This window comes from Zosterops lateralis, assembly GCF_965231275.1.
Source record: "Zosterops lateralis genome assembly, chromosome: 7".
Taxonomy (NCBI): Eukaryota; Metazoa; Chordata; class Aves; order Passeriformes; family Zosteropidae; genus Zosterops; species Zosterops lateralis.
In genome coordinates this window covers 20082427-20103916 of record NC_139767.1, presented here as the reverse complement: position 1 = coordinate 20103916, position 21490 = coordinate 20082427, and the positions used below count along the sequence as shown (strand labels likewise).

General features: G+C 36.2%; 1 protein-coding gene across 1 annotated transcript in view; it reads right to left on the bottom strand.

Annotated features, from left to right (window-relative positions):
- The window catches only part of LOC310911318 (sodium channel protein type 1 subunit alpha-like), a 185273-nt gene that overhangs the window by 32562 nt on the left and 131221 nt on the right, over nucleotides 1–21490 (bottom strand). Inside the window, 14 exon segments of the mRNA XM_083864723.1 lie at nucleotides 1634–2116; nucleotides 2820–3176; nucleotides 3788–3961; nucleotides 6276–6514; nucleotides 7263–7395; nucleotides 8607–8987; nucleotides 9733–10038; nucleotides 10515–10721; nucleotides 10896–11037; nucleotides 11410–11473; nucleotides 16855–17127; nucleotides 18052–18143; nucleotides 18858–18986; nucleotides 19825–19905. Coding sequence (XP_083720849.1) covers nucleotides 1634–2116; nucleotides 2820–3176; nucleotides 3788–3961; nucleotides 6276–6514; nucleotides 7263–7395; nucleotides 8607–8987; nucleotides 9733–10038; nucleotides 10515–10721; nucleotides 10896–11037; nucleotides 11410–11473; nucleotides 16855–17127; nucleotides 18052–18143; nucleotides 18858–18986; nucleotides 19825–19905 — 3061 coding nt within the window.

Genomic DNA, 21490 nt, shown 5'->3' with positions numbered 1-21490 from the left:
TAGTAATAAGTAAGAAGTGTCATAGTACTTTTTCAATGGGATAAAAGGTAACTCTCTACCTACGGGCAGCAGCACATCAGCAGACAACTTTCCTAAGCTCTCCTAAACTGAGTCTATGTGTAAATGGCATAAATTCTCCATTGGTCGGTCATAAGGTAGGTGGTGGCTCTCTGACTGTCTGCTCTGTGATGGCTTGGAAGACTGGACTGGACAGCATGAAGGTCGTAGTGGAGAGTAGATGATAAGTCATTGTTTTCCTCTAAAGGATATTTGTTTAAATGTTTTATTTTGAAATTCTTCATGCTGGGGGTGGTTCATAATGTGCTGAAAAAAAATTTAAGAACCTTTTTTGTGGCAGTGGTTTGTAAGATAAGTCAAATTGATAGTAGACATTTTAGCTAATATTTAACAGGAAAAGAATTATGAATGTTTCAGATAATTATTAGCAAATGGGAACAACATTGTCTCTGAAATAAGTTGATATGGGAAGAGGCTGTTTTGTACAGCCTCCTCTCCTTTCTTGGAGGAGGATTCAAAAATTGCACTTAGCTTAACACTGAGTTTTTGCTGAGAGCACTAGGGGGCTCTTATACATACTGAAAGGATAGTGGTAAAGAATTCAGCTACCTTAAAATTCGGTGTCTGAAGCACACAGTTAGTAATACAACAGTGGGACAGAAGGGAGAAGATGAGCTATCCTGTAAAGAAACTGCATTGCTACCAGAATGGGAACTAGCTTGTTAAGGCTGAGGTTTCTCAAGTGAGAAAATTAATATTGTTAAGTGTCTGGAAAGGTGATTTTCTAATTTGATTAAAATGGCAACAAAATAGTCATTGAGGGTGTAATTGTTTTGAAAATTCTGTCATTGAATCAATTAAAATTATTTTGCTAAAATAGCCACATACAAAAATTACACAATGGAACAGTTATAGCCTTAATATGCTTTTTAAAATTACAGTTCTCAAAAAGGCTTTATAGCAATAGACTGGTTTAGCATTCCTTCAGCAACAGTAGATATTTTCATCTGTTGGTACTTTTAAATTTTAACAACCAAGTGAATTTGAAGTATATGGGAGAGTCTATGTTTAAGACTTCTTTTTATGGGAATCTCGGTCTAGAAGACCGGACGATTTTAAAATATAAAAGAATTCATATGTGTAAAGGAATGTCTAAAGGAGTTACATGAACTATCTATATGTTTTCTGGTTTATATCTGCTTTTTCATGAGGCAGTGAGATGTATCACACTCCTCATGGGACCCTTGTCATAGAAGGTAAACAAAAATTTCTGGTGGAATAACACCACAGCTAAGGCACTGACCCCTCAAGGCGTTAGAACTACCATGTGGACCATATACAGTTTTATGGATTCGTTGGGTCTCCCATTACCTGGCCTCTTATCACCTCTTGGAAGCTATAATTTTTAAGTCTTTCTCACGCTTTTGTGCATCAAGAATTAAGTCTTTTATACACTAATTTATGCCCATCTATGAAGAAGTGTGAAAATAAATGATTAAGAATTGAATACATGGCTTATGAAAAGTAAAACAAAAACCTCCAAGCAATCAAACAAAATCCCACATATCAAAGACCCTCAAAAGATCACAGAGAAATGCAAAAAATATTTAAATACCTCTTTGCTTTCTTCCAGGTCTGATTCACTACTAAATTCTTCTGTGTTTAGATTTTCAAAGTCGGATTCACCCACAGCAATGGGCACTGTCACAGTGAGACTTGGGTTGTTTATGAATGACATGTAATCACTCTCATCAATTATGTATTTTTCCACACTGCTGCCTGTGCCTATACCACTGGTGGTTCCATTTGCATCTTTAATGTAGTCATGGTCCTTGCTTAGTTCCACAGTTGTATGGTTAGAAATACAGCTATTTTTGTTGTTTAAATCTTCAAGTGGCTTGATTTCATCTAAAGCTTTCTGCTTTTTAACAAAAGCTTTTTGGATGAATTCACGTGCTTTTCTCTTCACATAATCTATGCCTTTCTGCATTCTTGCCACAGCAATCTGGAGATTGTTCATTTCATTATCGTCGTCTGTCACAGCAAGGTTGTCTGCACTAAATGAGCTCAAGAGCAAGGCCAGAAATAGGTTCAGTACCTGCAGAAAGATTAAAAAAAATGTTCTAGACTTTACTAAAACACTAAAATTTATTTTATTAAAATATGTCCTATTAGTGACATCAAAGATTGAAATCCCAGTAGTTTACTATAACCAAAAAGGTACCCTCAAAATTTTTTCTCTTCTCAATAAAAACCAAGCTGATTTTCCTTAGCTTAGGTGCTGCTCACTATTCAAAAATATTTGTACAATTGACTAATATCTGTAAATGTGTCTTTAAGTCCCCACAGTATATAAATATTTTGGTGTCTTAGCTTATAATCTAAAAATGGAGCTATCAAATTTGCTGTTCAGCATCATTAAAAAGTTTAATTTATCTCATCACACAACAGAGATTGGATTATTCAGGTGACTAATCATATGGTGTAAATAACAAAAAAATTCCAGAGCAAATAGTTTATAAAGAGCCCATAAACTAAAATAATTTGGAGTACAAAATATTTTCAAAGGGCCAAAAGAGAAATTAGTTCCATTCTTAAGTGCCCACTCTGACATTCTTAGGATTTTGACACGGCAGAATATTTTGTTCTCTATCCAAAAAGCTCTTAAGCTTAACTTTAAGCATTTCTTGAAATGAACTGCTTAAGTGCTTTGTTGAAGCAGAGCCAGAGCACTTAGTTCACTTCAGGACTGAGACAACTCTCTTGCCAAATCATTTTTTGTTAACACTTTGGTTACATACCACTAGGTTTCCAATCACCATGACCATCATGAAGACTGTAAGGCACATGGCTTGGCCTGCAACCTCCATGCAGTCCCACATGGTTTCGATCCATTCTCCACATAACACTCGGAATACAATCAGGAAAGAGTGGAAAAAATCTTGCATGTGCCAGCGAGGAAGTTCACAGTCACTGGAGATCTTGCAGACACATTCCTTGTAGCTTTTCCCAAACAGCTGCATCCCAACCACAGCGAAAATGAACACAATGATGGCCAGCACCAGGGTCAGATTCCCCAGAGCTCCCACAGAATTACCAATGATTTTTATCAACATATTTAATGTTGGCCAAGATTTTGCCAATTTGAAAACTCGTAACTGGAAAGAAAGAAAAATATTGTTAAGAGAACCAGAAAGACAAAAGGATGTTTTAAACTGAATTTTTTGAATTATATTGATGCAAAATATGCCTTTAGCTGGACTATTCAGAGGGTATCATCTTGTCTAAAAGCATAAAGATGGAAGTTTCCCCTCAAGAAAAACTTGTAAAATTATTATTTGATATTCTCAAAGCATAGCTTTTACTGAAGGCCACAGAAGCTACTGATTTGAACTTAAAATCTAGGGTTTGCCTCTTAAAATCATCTGGACAACTTTTCAACTAGTATATATAGAGATCTATTCCTGTGATGCCAATCAGAGCATAATACCTCTAGTGAGTCAATTTATTTCTGCATAGTGGGATGTTAAAAGTGTGTATATACAAAGGATACATTGGAAATAGGCCCAGGGCACCCACTGCTATCTGTTTGGATCTGCATCAATTCCCACTGAAGACTGTAAGACACCATAATTAGTAAGGATTTGGGCTAATGAAACTGTCTTCAAGATCAGTATCATGGCAAGCATCAAGCAAACTTTTAAAGACAAAAACAAAATTATTTTAATGAAGCCACATTGAAAAATCAGTACAATTGAAGTATATTTACCAATCTGAATGATCGAAGAACTGATAGTCCTTCCACATCTGCAAGACCAAGTTCAACCAAGCTAAGGGTCACAATAAAACCATCAAAAATATTCCAGCCTTCCTGGAAATAATAGTAAGGATCCATTGCAATTATCTTGAGAAACATTTCTGCTGTGAAGATTCCAGTGAAGACCTGAGTTCAAAGGGCAGTTTGTTATTTCATGGTGAAACATACTACAGATCTAGTTGTTGTCTAGGTTTTTAATTCAATGTCTTATCCAAAAGCTATACTTCAAAATAGTTACATTTACTGTAGTGATTTATTATGCCCACCTTCTCTTAACAAGTGTCAGAAAATCAAGTAATTTTTCTATTAATTAAATTTTATACTAAGTGAATTTCATACGCTTCTGTTTTATAACATTTAAAATCCAATTTCAACTCTCTAAGCTCATGGACTTTCTCATGTACTGTACAAATGATGTCCCAAATTTGATTTTCAGAACATAAACCAGAATACTTTCCAAGAAATTATATGGTATAGCTCTTTCTTGGTATACAAATGAGGCCAAATCTAAAACTACAGGGGGCAGCTTCTTGCCTGCTATGACCTGCCATTCAGTTCCACAGAGCTGTGATTATTTATTGCAGATGAATAAATGGTATATGAGAATGTATCTCAGTTGATACAGCAGCTGAGATGCTTTATAATGTACTAAGGTGCAACAGCTTCCTGAGGTTGAGTAACTTCTGCCTGGGTGTGCCCAGTAAGTTCAGCAAAATTCGTTGGCTCAAACACTTCTACATCAGGAATAAAAGAGTATTTGAGAATGCATTTTAAACAAAGTGCTGCTGGTAGTGGTTTTTCATCATGACTTTCTATGCTGAATGAAGTAGGAATTATATTTAAGACCCACCAAAATAATAACCCTGAGTAACTTTGAGACAAGTCTCGGGAGAATATCTTCTAGGATAGGAATGTACTAAAGCCACCATTAAAAAGCCCTTCTCTGAAATGTTTTGTTGTTGCTGTTTGGGTTTGGGGATCTCTTCCTTTTTTTTTTTTTTTTTTTTTTTTTTTTGGATAACCTATTTTCCAGCAAGCTAAAAAGAAAATAGGACAGCTAAAGAGAATAATAATCTAAGTGGGATAATCAGGAGACAGGAAAGAGTAAAGAAGAGTCTGACTTGCTCTGCCTAGGAACACCAATACTCAAGATAGATGGCTACAGTCTTTAAATACACTCTAGATAGAAATGCCAGAGAGGGAAAGGTTACCAATTTTTAAGATACAAGATTGGAACCCCTGAGAAAGACATAGAAATGATACAGTTTGAAATGCTGACTTAGATTCTTAAGAATCAGAATGGCGCAAGGAGCTTTAAAGTGGAACTACTGGAGCAGGCAACCTCCGAGATCCTCTCTATTGCAGAAGGGGTTTATGTCAGGGACCCTAAAACTGGAAGAATATGGTGCTTATAGATGAGTTTTCTCCCACTCCCTTTGTAGTCAAGAGGTGCACCAAGATTTATATGGAATTTTCTTGGTTGGAAAACAAACCTAATAAATGCTACAATACAAGATTTTACATTTTATTAGGAAACAAAGGTTCAGCATTTCCTTTGTTTTAAGTATATGAAAATCAGCTGTACAATTTTCTATACATTCTCCCTCCAAAATTCCATGGTTATTTACATGATCTATTTGTTTCTCACAAAAAAACAAGGATTATTAAAAATGACATTATAAGAAATCATTTCTTAAAGTAAGAGATAAAGTAGGACTGTAGCTGCAGATACTTCTATATGATCAAACCTGTCAGTTCAAAAGCATGAGAGCTACAAAAAGTTAACTCATGAAATCTTTAATAATTTATCTTTTTGAAGCAGAGAGAAAGGGAGAGAATACAGCTGACAACATGAGGAAAATATATCTTACTAATTATCAGAGAATAAAAACCATAAAAAAAAGAGAGGAAAAAGTACTGCAAGATAGTTTTTACATAAAGCAGAGAAAAAAATACACTTATCCATATAAAAAGACATTTGCAGGAGAAAATTCTAGAAATGCTTTTAAAGGGGTCTTTTAGCTATTGTAAGTTTCTGCTCAGGAAAGAGCAATTAAAAACATATTCATAATTTAAAGATTTGTACTGTATTGATCGAGAAATTAACACTGCATTTATTTGCATAGCATCTCTTTCATGGAAGCAATGTATTTCCTGGTTTAGTAGTTACACAAATCAAACTGCTTAAGACAGACTTTATTTAATGTAGCATCAGAGCCAAATTTTAAATTTTTAATTAGGTTTTGCAGAACACAACAATATATTGATTTTACTGTATCCTGAGCTACATGAGTCAGGGTTGACAGTTCCAAAACTGTTCTGATACTTTTATCTGAAGGCCAATAAATATCCAAAAATCTGTTAAAAGTTTTTTCTTTCAGTTATTACAGGCATATTTCCATCCATGAACATCATGAACATGAAACCCCAACAAACTTACCAGATTTCCAACTGAAAGTACATTATTGAATTCATCGGTCATCGGATAATGTTCCATCGCCATAAAGAGTGTATTTAAAACAATGCAAATTGTAATAGCCAGGTCAACAAATGGGTCCATTACCACTAAGTTGACAATATGCTTAACTTTTAACCAATGTGGACTGCAGTCCCAGATCAAGAAAATATTTGCAAATTTATACCAACATGGTGGGCATTTCTGTCTTGATTCTTCAAGTTCTGTGGGGAAAAGAAAGTTAATATATGTAATGATGATTTTTCTAACATTCCTCATTCCAATATGAATTGTACAGGTCAAGTTTTCAGTCTGTAGTGGTAGTGATTAACCCTCTTTAAGCTCCTATTCCACAGGGCTTTTGAGGAAAATCTTTAAAAGTTGCTATCAAATATATTTGCTATGTCCAAAGCTTATCTGTCAAGCAGAACTTCTTTGTATTCCAATCACTATGCCAATCAGCATCAATTTATGCATCAGTCTGTATTATGTATTTAATTTTTCCTTGATTACACTTCAGCTTGTTCTCCCACCTACTGTTCTTGTATGTAAATATTTTTATTCTGAAATTTGTAGCATTTAAGTGAAAATTTTTGTTCCAAATTCAAGAAAAAAACCCCATTTTGATCACCTAGAATAGCTTTACAAAATAACTGAATAAATATAACTGCAAAAATGTATATACATTTCTAATTACTATGCATAAGCATCAACTCAGTTATGACTGTGCACATGAGTTAGATGGTGACGAAACAATGAGATAGAAATGCTTCCTTATGTAATAACTTTAATGCATAGTTATGTAATAACCTTAATAAATAAAGAGTTTTAAGTTTACGGATAAATATGTGTCAGTTTGTTGGATGTTATCTGTACATAAACTATTTCAAATCTGTTTTCAAGTTTCAACTCAAATTTTCAGAATTCCATGGAAAAAACAGGATTAAATATTAAGCTATGCATAGCACACACCTTCTACAGTGTTTGTGAGGATGCTAGCAATACTCATGGCTCTTTCCCGTAAAGCTGGATCTTCCAGGAAGTCCATAGAAATGTGAAAAGAACCTGATATTCTCTTCCTCATTTCTGGTTCTGTCGTGGTGCCCTATGCAGAGAACGATAGTAGGTGAGACCATGTTGAAGAAACAACCAGATAAGCAAATACTACATCAGTCTGTTAGTAGTGTCTTAGCTTGGACACGTGCTCCGTGCACTTCATATTTCACCATGTCGGACTTTTATTACTTTTTAGTACCTTTAAAATAATTTTAGAAAGGTATTAGGTACCCACAGTTCAAGGTTGAGAGAGAGTTATTAATTTTTGCATTTTTTTCCTTCAAGATATGAAAAATCTTTAAACATCTAATCAAATTTAAATAAATGGAAAAGGGTTGAGTTCAAAATATTGCACAAAATTTTGCAAACTGTAATTTTTTTTCCTTGCTCCTGCTGACAGAATATTCTGGGGTTTGTAACATAATAGTGTTTTCCCCTAATCAAACTGTAGCAAGTAAGAAAAGTCTGACTTCCTCATGCTTCCTCATGCTAGTATATTTTAGCAGTCTGAGTAGACAAATTCTAAGCAAGAAATTTTTTGGAGACATTTTCTCTTACCTTGTGTATGGTAAGAGAATGGCAGCAATATGTGCTGCACACAGGTTCACATAGACATTTGCATTTTTGGAAGTATGTATTGAACTGCGACCTTCCAATGAACTATTTCTTGTCTACTACAATACTCCACCACAAATGGATGGAAAACATACAGGAATGAGAAATAAATGGTAATAAGGAATTGACAAGTTCCTTACAGTTTTAACCAGGCTGAATAAGAAAGAATAATATCAAAATTAACTACTAATGCTAATTTTGATAGTGGTAATACAGCATCATATTGATTCAGGTTATATAACATTTTTTGTATACTATTTTCCATTGTATGTCAATATATTGTATTATATTATAATACATCAAAATATCATATGTCTACCATAGCTACATGGACCTTTAGATCAGCTAAAGGAAAGTATGGCACAGTAATACAGTGAAGCATAGCATTTTTATGGATGTGTATGTTATTATTTTTTTTACTTGGAAACAGTGACTTGCATTTGTTAGTTATGAGAATCTTTGTAAGTAAATGCTTAGGTTGCAAACCTATCTTAGCTGTTTTATTTAGTAAAGATTTTACAAGATGCAGGAGCATTCACAGCTTGACCAACCAGGAAGCATTGCCAAGGGTTCCATTCTGTAGAAAACACTGGCTGGTGCAGTAAGGAAAGGCCACCATGCCTAAGCTATTTAAAACTTTCTTACATTGTCATCAGTAGCTGGTTTATCTATTATCACCTCTGGCAGAAGCTGTCCAACGGGCGATGTAGGAACAGATGGTCCACCAACCAGGGAAACCACCCCATTGCAATCCACGGTGCTGTGCATCTTCCCATTCACTGGAAACACTGCCAGCATCCTGGATGACCTACTGGCCTGGCTAATGTTGCTGTTGCGCCGCTCGCCGTGTCTGCGCGGCACGAAGAGAGAATCCCTTCTGCTGTCATTGTCTTCGAAAGTGCTGTGCTCATCATCAGCAAAGTCATTTTCTGATCCTACATCCTTTGCTCGACCTCTGAAGCTGAAAAGACTTGTTCTGCTGTTGCGCCTTGGGGAAAACAGGGAGCCGCGAATGCTCAGCAAAGACTGCAGGTAAATAAAATATGTGATTATTAGCTGAAATCCTCAAAGTTAGCACTGTTATTAGATTAGCATTGATTTTCTTTTTTTCTTGAATGAGAGTAACAATTTTACCCAGAAGCTACATGCTGCTGTGAAATTTTTGCATGGGTTTCATTAGAGATATATTTTGTAGATAGAAGTATTGCTGTTCATGGATTCTTAAGACAAAACCAGTGCTGAACACTCCTTTTTCAGATAAAGTTGCCATATAGATTAGTTGCTTAATTCCCACCAAGAAAAAAGGAAGTCCATATGTGCACTATTTTTCATGTATAAATCATGTTATCCACAGTGAACAAACATTGGTTCAAACATCATTGAAACAAGAGGAAAATGTGAGGCTATTATAACAGAAAAATACTGTAGCATTTTAACAAGTCTAGGTAATATATATAATCATGCTAAAAGGAACTCTACATAATCAATCAGAGAATATTTTAATATGATTTTTAAATAATCCTGTTAGAAGAACAGAGATATGAGGTTACATTTAATTCTGAGGAGTTTTTTTACAAGACAATCTAGCAGCTGGAGCACTTCCTCTCAAGCACTAGCAATACTAATTAAGGTAATAAAAATATCAGTATTTCCTTTGTTTATGCAGTAGCATCGTATTACTGTACTTTAGGAAGACTAAAGTAGTTTTGCAACAGCCTGTGATGCTTTAAATATATGCTTTTACTAAAAAGAAAACACATAGAGGCAATACCTGATGTGGAGAAGAATACTTCTTTTCATATGTCAGTCTATTGCCTTCAATAGACAATCGGAAACCTTTCCTTCTGATGCTGTCTTCTGATTCAGACTTGTGAAATTCATCTTCATCTTTTTCCTCTCCTCCAGACTGTTCTTTCTGTTTCCTTTTTTTCCTTCTATTTCTCCTCTCTTTTGCACTCTTTGAGCTCAATTTTGATGCATCTGAGGAACTTTCTGAGAGCCCTCCTGCTTCTCCTCCAGCACTGGGCTCCCTGGACTCTGCAGATGCTGTTACTGCTGCTGCTGCCACCGCTGCTGACTGCCATAATGCAGAAGGAATTTATGTCACTGAGCAAACCATGGCATAAGGTTTTCCTTTCTTTAATTTACTTATATATCATTTTTACTCCCTAAGTCCCAGATCTTAACACTTATAGGCTATCCTCTCCCTAGGTTTTTCTTCTAATTATCATTAATCAGTTGACCATATATGTGTTGTAGACTTCTCTCATCCTTAATGAGTAATTTTAAATGCAGAAGTCTACCAGACTGTGTTAATGACACTAGACTAGAAAAACATAGTTAATAACCTATACCTAGTTGTGCATATTCCTTCTTGATGGCTGAATCATTCGCAATACCCTTCTTCAGTGCAGAATAGAAAACCTCTGAGCTAGCTCTGCCACTGAAAGACCAACAAGTTGCTTTATATTTCCAATTTCATAAATCAGAAGTTGAGTATCTCTAGTAAACTCACTTCCTTACAATCCTGCATTACTACCCCAAAAATGATACCTGTGCTGCTTCTTGTTGCTTCTTCAGTTGTTCCAGCATCTGTTGAAATTCTGCTTCTTTCTGCTCTGCCTCTTCCAGGGTTGCTTGATTCTGTTCTTCATAGGCCATGGCAACCACAGCCAGGATCAGGTTGATCAGATAGAAAGAGCCCAGAAAAATCACCAGAACAAAAAATATCATGTATGTCTTCCCAGCAGCACGAAGAGTCTGGAGATAATAATACATTTATAAGAAAGTGTATTTTACCAGAAATTCTGTTTTTCATACTCTTAAAATTAAGATTTTTCATACTGTTAAAATTAAGATAAGAAAATTGAGTCTAGTCCTTTTACATCACTGATACAAACACATTTGGTCTATTTTTCATTAAAAATTTCTCACCAATTGATAAAGGTTTTCCCAGAAGTCCTGAGTCATTAGCCGAAACAGTGACAAGAATGCCCAGCTGAAGGTGTCAAAACTTGTGTACCCGTAATTGGGGTTTCTGCCAGCTTTCACACAAGTATATCCTTCTGGGCACTGCCTACAAAGACAAACTGGACATTACCTATTTAGTCATTTTAATATTATCAGCTGGATGTTAGTGTACTCATATGTACAGCCAGAACTGTGAAATAACATGTTTTCCAGGTTTCCTCATCAGGTATTGCTCTTCCTGTTACTTATCAACCAAGCAGGAGCTATACTAACACTAAATTACTCATTTGTCATGCAAATACCCAGTTTACCTGACCAATCCACTGAGCCCTGATCAGGAACACAGATTCCAAACCCATGGTAAAAGCCTTTCTTATGTGAAAGTGGTCATGCAAAATAAGCCCCACTCGAACTGCCCATCCATGGAACTGGATCTAATTTCTCCACAGTGCAATAATATGATGAAATTTGGTCTTACCCAGCATCAGAGCTATTTCCACAAAGCAGAGCATCGCTTTGCCCTTCCAGAAAATAAAAATGACCTGTTTCAAAAAGAATTTTAAAAATTGTAAAATTCAAGATATAGCCAGTATCTCTAAAAGTTTTAAGGTGATTTCTGATCCAGTTTTAAACAAGCAGTGTTATTTTCTCAGCAGGACAACAACTTTTCATTAATTATATTATGAATTTCATTAAGCATTATTGCTTACAGCACTCACTGCTAAAATGCCAAATTTGCTAAAAATTCTGTCAAATGCTTCTGGATATGAATTCTCCCTTCTGTCTGATCACTGAACTAAATCATGCTTTGTGAAATAATGTGTAGTTTTTTATTAGAATAATTAAAATCCATCTGAAAAAAATATTCTCTTAATTTCTTCAAAACTTTCTGATCAGTATTGCCAGGGGTTTCAGTTTGTTGCTCACAAGCACTTGTAATAGTTATCTAATATGTAAACCCTGCAAAAGCCCACCCAGCTGCCAGCAGCTCTGATGGTTATGGGTGTGCACACCATACAGTTGTAGCCCACTGACTGAATGAAGCCCACTGGCTTACACCTAAATTTAACTCATAATTACTGCTGCAGTTACAACTTTTTAAGTAAGATGTTAAGAGTACATGACAAAATTATTGGACACCTTAGTAAAATAAATCAGGTAAGTTCCACCAAATCACCCTGTAACCAGCCATCCCATAGTCTGTACAGTAATGCCATAGTTAAAGGACTTTATAGATGGTTTAATAACAAAGACATTGACCTATCTCTTCTTACAAGAACAAAGAGATGAACAAAACTTTGTACTTATTAAGATTCATCTTGACTGTATCCTTGAGAACTGTTTTTCTTTTTCCCCTCAAAGCAGATACCTACAGTCTTGATTGCTAAAATCTTGATTTTTGGAAGAATTATTACAGAAGAAGCTTCTCCTGTAATAACAATCTCCCATTTGGTCATGGGCATAAGGATGTTTTTTTATGCAGGGTCAGACCATGTGTCACATTTCTGATGGAATCCAAAAGTGTTGCCTCGGGCTGTCTGTAAGGACAGGGCAGGGACCATGGTGATGCTCCTCTGAGCACCTCCCTAGCTCAAACACTTCTGAATCGTAGCAGCTTCAGAATTAAGGTGGTACCTTTTTTGCTTCCTTAGTAGATTTAAACCCCGTGCTGGATTTCTTTTCTATTTAACTGTCCTGTTAGATCCCCCTAAATTTATCTCATTTGAAAATGAGTGCAGGTGAGTTTAAACTGTGCTGCCCAAGCCAGGCTACTACAGACACTAATGAATTCTGAGTCTGAGGAGGTGTCACAAGCTGCTGGTTCAACACATAGTGGTTTGCTGCAAGAAGGGACACAGTACCTGGGCCAGCTGCATCACTCCATCCTGTGAGCAAAATTCACCATTTGGAAAAATGAGTCTTTAAGCTGTATTTAGATCTTGTTCTGACACTTCACAAAGGACTCATTTTCAGTGTCTAATGATGTATCTGCATCTCACAGGGAACAATCTCCTGTGCTGTGCCAATTGCATAGCCCTGTGTGTGGTTGCTGTCACTCTGGGCTGGTGTGCATTGCAGAGCTGCTCTGTGCTGAAACACGGCTGTAAACAGAAAGCCGACAGGATGCTGGCCACTGCTGACCCTTAGGAAGCAAACCTTATTCTGCCTTATGTCAGCTAATCATGATTAAAACATGCTGGAACATAACAGCTCGTTGGGAACAATTCAAACCTGCCTTGATATGGTTTACATGGAGCAGTCAGTCCTGATCAGCACTGCACCAGCTGAGCTGAGCTGCTACAACAGGTCTGCATTCAGGTTCTGTGCTTCAGGCAAGATGTGCCCTGCAAGGGTGCTGTACTCACCAGCTCCACAGAAACTAGAGGCACACAGGCTTTCTCTGAGTACACTGATGGACTTGGGCCAGCACTCAAAATATTATCATGATAGGAAAATCTTTATAATACACAAGCTGAGCAGTATAGGCATGTGCCCCTATCTAGATGAAAAATTTTGAATTGTGTTTTACCAAAGTGAAGTTAAAAAATCCCTCATTACATGAATGGTGTAAGTTTGGCTCCTCCGTAATTGATTGAGAAAAGCTCCCTGGTAGGTGAGCACCCAACTTTAAGCAAGAGTAAAGCTGTTTGAGTAAACATAGGGTATAATATAAGAAGACAGAGAATAATTGCTATTTCATAAAATAGATTGTGACATGCTGTTTCTCAGGAAAAAAAAGGCTTATGAAAAGCTTTTCAAGATAAACCTCAGCTTATCTGGAACTAAGTTTATCAGAATTCTTGGAAAAAGAGGGGAAAAACAAAAGAGTCTTTGACTCATTAATGCCAGGAATGCTTACATAAAGACCTTCTAAATGGTGTCTCCAAAAATGAGCTCAGTGGTAAAATTAGGGTTTACATGCCTTTTTCTGCATAGTATACACAACTAATGGCATAATAACTTTCGTAATTCTTACAAAAGACACTGCCATTGCACTGCTCTGACCTGCAGGTAAAGAACTGCTTGTTGCACTGTGAAGCAGCTGGGTTTTGTATGTCTGCCCACTTTCATGCAAAAAGAGAGCAGGAAGCTGTGAGAAGATAATTTTTCTCTTTGCAACAGCTGGTAAGCAAGGACAACCTTATTAACTTCATAATAAGAGTTGTAATTTCATTTTAAATTTTAAAAATACATATGAAATTCTGTAAATATACCAAAGGGCTCATGTAGCCACTCAATAAAGTACTTCCTGGAAGCAATTCAATTGAGTTTTATTTTCAGGGGGCTTCAGGTCTTCTTTAAATCAAATTAAATCAGAACTTAAGTTTATAAATTCTTTGTCAAAAAGTCAGGAAATTAAGTTTGGCCTTGAAGTCTAGGTCTTCATTAGGAGACTGCATAGACTGTCATACCCCATGGCATGGGATCTCCATGAATTCACATGTTCAAGGAAACTGAGTTTCACAGAAATATTGGTTTAAGAAATTCAGGTGAAAATCCATTATACCCATTGATTAGCTGTGTGATCAGTTAGAAGCTGTCTCACTTTTATTCAAAATTTGTCTGGCTTTGACTTGCAGCTATTGAACCTGTTATATCTCTGCCTGCTAGATCAAAGATATGTCTACGATGAAAATTCTGTTCCCCATGGATTTTTTTTTTCTGACTGTGATCAAATCACCCCTTAAACCTTCTCTTTGATGTGATAAGTAGGCTGAGCTCCTGGTCTATCTTGGTATAAAGCATGTTTTCCAACCCTTTAATCATTCTGCTCTTTTTTGAACTTCCTCCATTTTTTCAACTTTCTATCTAAATTGAACTTTATATAGTATTCCAGTAGCAACTGCAGTAATGCTAAATACAGGGGTAATTCTGTCTTCCTGGTCAATAATTTATTTATGTGAACAGGATATTACTTAGCTTTTTGGCTGCAGAGTTTCAGCCTTAATTAGTCAGTCCTGGCTACCCCAGACTGCCTTAGGTGCCTCAGCCTCTATATTGGTAAGGGCTTTCCAATTGCAATTCTATATCCTGCCTTTCAGTTTCCCTGCAGCCTTACACACGAGCTGCTGTGACAGTGATTTCCAGAGCCTCTGTGGCACTATTTTTCCTGTGTGTTCATGTTGTTCTTCACATCACTTTTGTTCTCATGACGTTACACTTTTAAACACACTATTGCCACAGCAGGTGCTCACAGGAAGCAGTTGTCTTTGGTGTGAGATCCACCTCTCTTTCTCCTCCTTTTTCCTCCTCTTTGCTTGTGGCTTTTGGTTTATATTAAGTGACCTAATAATATGCATATATAAGCTTAAAAACCAGCCAGCCATGCAGCACTCACTCTGATCAAAGGGCACGCCAATTAGTGCTAATACCACTGTAAGAAGGAGCAAGCTGTAGGGAATTTGAGGAGATGCTAATGAAAATCAGAGATGCTATGGGAAAAGTGTTGTGATCACTGCTGCATTGGAAAGGATACCCAAGTGAGGAGACTCACCTGGAGACCCCAGAACTTCTCTTTGCAGCTGGTCACTGTGATCTCTTCTCTTTTTCTATCTCTCTCTCCCCTTTAGTTCTTAATTTACACCAAAAGTAACTTTCACCATTAGAGATGATGTATGGGATAATCTACAGTCTCTATGCACACCTCTCTCAACATGAACCGTGAGCATTAATTTGTAGGATAGATTTGTCCCTTCACATTTAACTGTACTGGAATGCATTTCTTTATCTACTCTCAGTTTGCCAGACTGCTCTGTATCAGCAGAACTGGTTGAAAAGTTGTACTTTGGAAAATTATCAAAGTGGAAAGATGCATCAAAACAATGTCTGAATAACTCTGAGACTGCTGCTATTCAAGGTTTTAAATAATCCAGATGATGGAAGAACACTTATCAAATTTGGAAATGACACTGATCCAATAAGGATAGTGGTAAGTTTGAGGAAAGAGTTACATTTTCAAAGGTCCAGGCCACCTGGAGAGATGGTTTGAAAAATATAGGGTGCTGTTCAGGCTGGAACAATAAACTGTGCAAATGCAATGTGAAAACTCCATAAGGTAGGAATCTAAAAGATTCAGGAGCAGGTAGATAAAGGCTGAACACTACAATTGCAAACAGCAGCAATCTATATAGGATTTATAAAACAGAAGTCATTATGCTGCCACTTCTTTCCAACTTAATATGCCTTATGTGGAGTAGAAATGCCTGTATGCAGTGGGTACTGCACTTTAAGAAGCATATATTATGAAAAAGAAAGGATTCAGATGACACATCAACATCTAGAAAATACATTGTAGTAGAAAATGGTTAACAAACTGTGTTGTTTGGTGTACAAGAAGACTGAAAGAGAACAGGGCATGAAAACACAAGAATAGTCTCTAAATGTGATTAATGAGAGGGAATAATTTTTTTTTATGACTGGGTTGCAGTTTGTAAGAACAAAAAGCATTAATTTTAGCAGAAAAATCTGTTAGACCTCAACCCCACTTCATAATAATAATAATAATAATAGTAATAAAGCACAAGAATAAATGGAAGGTGAAAATACTGAGGACTTCATCACTGGACTTCTCACTGCATATCAGAAGTCTCTGATATCTGCCAGAAAGAGCATAGCATGCTGGTGCTCATCTTGCTTTGGATAACAGAATGGAAAATGTTTAAGACTGTAAGTAATGTTAAGACTCCTTTCTGTCTCAGGGGAGATGTGAATTTGGCAGATGGAGCTGAGAAAAAGAGCTATACCAAGCACCAAGACCATGTTTCTTGTTCCCTCTTGCATGCAGGCCTTTAGAGCAGACATATGAGAGAAAATATTTCTCCTGTTCTGTCTTAATAAAATGTATCATCTCTTCCCCTTCTTCCTTCTAAGAACTGAGTAAGCCACAAACCATTTCAATGAGACTTCTGCAGATAATACTTACTTTCATCTTCAATGTACCCCTTCCAGTCAAACGCAGCCACTGTTGAATTAACCAATGTACCATTTTCACCTATAGTGCTGTTTAGTTGGGAAGTAATATTTGTTTCCAAAGTAAAATTTTCTGGAGGCCACTGCAGGCATTTATTCCTCAGGTTGCCCATGAACAGCTGCAGCCCTATCAGTGCAAATACACTCAGACAAAACACAGTCAGGATCATCACATCTGAGAGCTTCTTCACAGACTGAATCAGGGCTCCTACAATTGTCTTCAGGCCTGCAAATGGAAAGGAGCTTTTATTCTGATGTTGGAATCTTTTTCAAAGCACAAAAATGACAGTGTCTCCCAGTAAAGTTATAGATTTCATGCAGAAGCCCAAATAAATGATTGTAATGTCTGTGAAACAACATTTTTGTGAAGAACTTGTTCACTTGTGAAAATGAATAAATAGCTGAAATTTATGTCCACTTGAAACTGTGAATGGAATGAGTTGCATATATTTCAAAACAACTTGTTTTAATGATAAAACAAGCAACTATTTTTTATTCATGCTGTACATTTATCTCACATAAACATCTTCTTTCTTTTCATTTGTCAATACATCTTGCTCCAAACCTTTACTACTATCAGTTTTATAACATACTAGATTTAGAAGACAGTAGTAAAAAGCCTGTTCAACAATAAATAGGTTTCAAATTTAATGCTATAAAACTGGAAATGGTTTGGAAAATTGTAGCTTTTTAAGATAATAAATCCCCCATGCAACACCCATGCTATTCTTTATTATCTTATTCCTTCATCTTCTTAGTATGTCAACAGTTTTTTTCAAACAGTTTTATTTTTTAGACACAAATATTCACAACAAATATCACATAACATCATGTAGGTAGGATACACATGGGTAAGAAAACTTCAGGGTCACTAATATTCATTGAATGTGGAGAAGAAAGCTTGACGTCATACGATGCAAACCACACACACTGTGTACTGCAATGTCTCATGCAAGGATCTGTTAAACTCAGAGGCTGATTTCAAAAGGAAAGTGCTCATTTTCAAAAGCAATGAATCAGAGATTTCAGTGAATTCTGATACCTTCTGATTCCTGCTTTTTTTGTGGAAAGAAATAAGACTTATATTTAAAAAATATGAATTCTGTTTCAGTGAATTAAAGTCAGCCTCAGTGTTTAACCTCGCTCTCACCTGGAATGACTGATATTGTTTTCAAAGCTCGGAGAACTCTGAATGTTCTCAACGCTGAGACATTGCCCAGGTCCACAAACTCTGTCACATATCTGTAATAGGGGAGTTCACACACAAACACAATGACAGGATAAAAAGGAACAGTTGGGAGGTAAAAGGGGCCTAACACCTTACACCAGTTACTTCTTACCTGGAATTACAGAAATAGTTTTCAAAGCTCTCAATACTCTGAAAGTTCGAAGAGCTGAAACATTGCCTAGGTTTACAAATTCTGTTACATACCTGTAGGATTAAATCACAGTTATTCAGAATTTAGGCAAAGTTTATGCTACTTACTTGGGTCTTTCATCAAGACCGCTTTGGCGTTCTTAGCAAAAACTTAAATAGCAACAGTCAGAGGTTTACCTTTCACTGCAGTTTGCCTTGCATTAATATACTTTCAGAGCCTTCAGCTAAATTAAATGTCTCTGAAGTGAATCGCACTGATTTTACTTTGAAAGCCTAAAATTTATCTAGACTAGATTGGTAAGTTTGGAGAATGAAGTCAAAGGGAAGCTCCTTTTCTGCTCAGAAAAAAAAAAAAAAAAGCAGGACATGAAATTAGCCTCTCTAATACTAGCTGTACTAATGGCTTCTGCAGTATTTGTGTTTACATCAAAATATGCATTTTTGAAAGTGAAAATTGTTTTAGACAAAAATAAGTCCATAAAAGAATTTTCATTTAACAAAATTGGTATGTATCGATACTAATTTCATGCCCTTTTTGCCCTTCTTTTTCCAAGAAAAAGCAATAAACAAGAACTTACGCAAAGGTAATGACGGTGAAATCAAGCCAGTTCCAGGGATCTCGAAGAAAAGTAAAATCTTCTAAGCAAAAGCCCCTTGCAATGATTTTTATTAGTGACTCAAATGTGTAAATGCCAGTGAATGTGTACCTGAAAAATATAGGAAAATTTATTCAAAATAAGTAGCAATATTTTACATTGGTATTCTGACAGAAATGTGATGATTAAATGAAAGGGTTTTTATTTCACAGCTGGAGAAGAAATACAGTAAATAAGCAATTTCTTCTAAAATGTATTATATTAATCAGAGATACTTGGGTATTTACATGCATTAGTTGTGCTGTTGAAGTACACCAGTCCTGATCTTGTACATAAATACAAATCAATCAATCCATGAAATAAATAACATATTAAAACCATAATAAACATATTAATACATAATAAACATTTTAATAAACATATTAAAATTTAGCAGTGACATTCAGTTTAAAAGTATGCAGTAGTAGGTCCTTTAAGAAAGAAAGCTGTGAGTGTAAATTATTGGATACCATCAGAGTCACTAACATGTAAAACACCTGGTATTGGCTCTAAAGAGGGATGGATGCAAGTGTGCACTGAATTATCATTCTCACTTTAGTAATACTTTTGCCCGTATGCTGTTCTTAACATGAACACACAGGTGCCTGTGGTTCTGCCACTAATGCAGTGGTGTGAGGAAGGGTAAAAACATTGGGTAGGTGCTAAACCATGGAGAAAACTAGTGGAATCTCAGTAGAATACTATCTGAAAATTATTTTCATGGCTTTTCTAGCCTATTGTTCTACTAGAATGAGATTCAAATAATTATTCAACATTTCTACTTAGTTTAGAGAGGAAATAGTCATAGTGCATTATGATAGCTCCTGCTAGCACATCTTGCACTGCAGTTACTGTCATGGTAACTTCTAGAGGAACAGACAAAGATATATTGAAATAATGTGCAACTTACTCTACATTCTTTGTCCAGTCTGGAGGGTTACTCATGGTCATAAATACGCAGTTGGTCAAAATAGTGCACATGATAAGCATGCTGAATAATGTAGGTACAGTTAAGGAAAACACAGTAGCTATTCACACAATATCACATCAGTCATGGCTCAAGTACAGTAAAATATTGCCACTTACACAAAACTTTTAGACTTTGGTAAACATTGACATTTGCTTAACCTCATACTTTTCTCTTTAGAAAATTAGACTTTAATATTGGTCTCAATTTGTAGACACTATGATGTTGCTTTGCTGGTGTCCTTATGTTTTGTTTTCAGCTGGTACTGAAAGGAGATGTGCCTCACACTCCGGGAAGTAACATGAGCTGAGCAACAGCCAAAATGAAAATAACTTGCAGGAGGATACAGTTTGCCTTAAGTACCTGGCATAGGGAATAAGTGTTAGTCTTTCACTTCGACAGGCTTGGTACTAAAATCAAGAGCTGGCATATGCAAGGGAAAAAAAGTTTCTATCTACCCAGAGCCAGAGCTGAGCTGAGTCAATGCCACTCCAGTAACCAGCACAGCCAGTCTGTTGAAAACACAGAATAAAACATAGAATACTGTTTTTAATTGCTGAAGTGAGTGCATTCCATGTTTCCCTAACACCAGCTTAACAGTGAAACCGAATCAGTGAAACAGAAATCCATACAGAGCTCATAGATTAACACGAACAGTTTTCCAGTATTACTTTTGGTCTCTCTCAAAACCCAGCAAAAGCAGTGTATCTGTTTCTACTAATGTTATAAATTTGAAAAATGCTTCAATAGTTGCAACAATTGAAAAGCACAGAAAACTGGTGAAGATTAGAATGAAATTAATTTTTATTTGATATTCCAGCAAGGAACATTTAGTTACTCTGGGACTATGAAACCCAGACTAACAGCTCAGAGGGGCTGGTTCTAGGGAGGTAGGACAATCCACTGGGGCTTCATGACCTTCAATACGATGTTCTTTGCCCACCAGATCAACTGTCTCTTCAGACGGTGCTGTTTTTTTCTTTTGTGTGGCAACAACCTCAATTCACACATTTGGAAATACTGAAATAACCAACTAGACGAAAACCTGATTCAAAATGGCCACATGATGGCAGCAAAAAATAAGTGCTGCTACCCACTTATATCAAATAGTTAACTTATTTTCCCACTAGTCATCTCTCTAAATTATGTATTCCTTAAAGTACTTGCATCACCATAACTGGCAAAGAAAATAGTTCAAATTAAAGAAAGCTATTTACAGCTAAACTTGTACCTGAGAGCCCAGGATTTTAATTTTTTTTCTTAATCAAGTAGATAGTATTTCGTTGAGTGTATTTTTATACCATTGTAAAAAAAAAAAAAAATTAAAAAAAGGACAAAACAAAACAAAACAAAAAAAAATCAACTACCACTACGAAACCCAAAAAAAGAACCTAACCTGTCACTCTAGGTGAAGGAGGAATAAGAGAAGTAGCACCACGATCTAAACGTCTCAGAAAATTGCTGCAATCATTGAGACCTTTGCTTCTAGCAGCTGAAAAATTAAAACTTTAGCATATCTTTTCAATAAACACTCAAATCACAAGGAAGGAATTAGCTGCTTGATTCCCACAGACAGGTTTGTGCCCTTTGCCTAAATGCCTGATCCAGC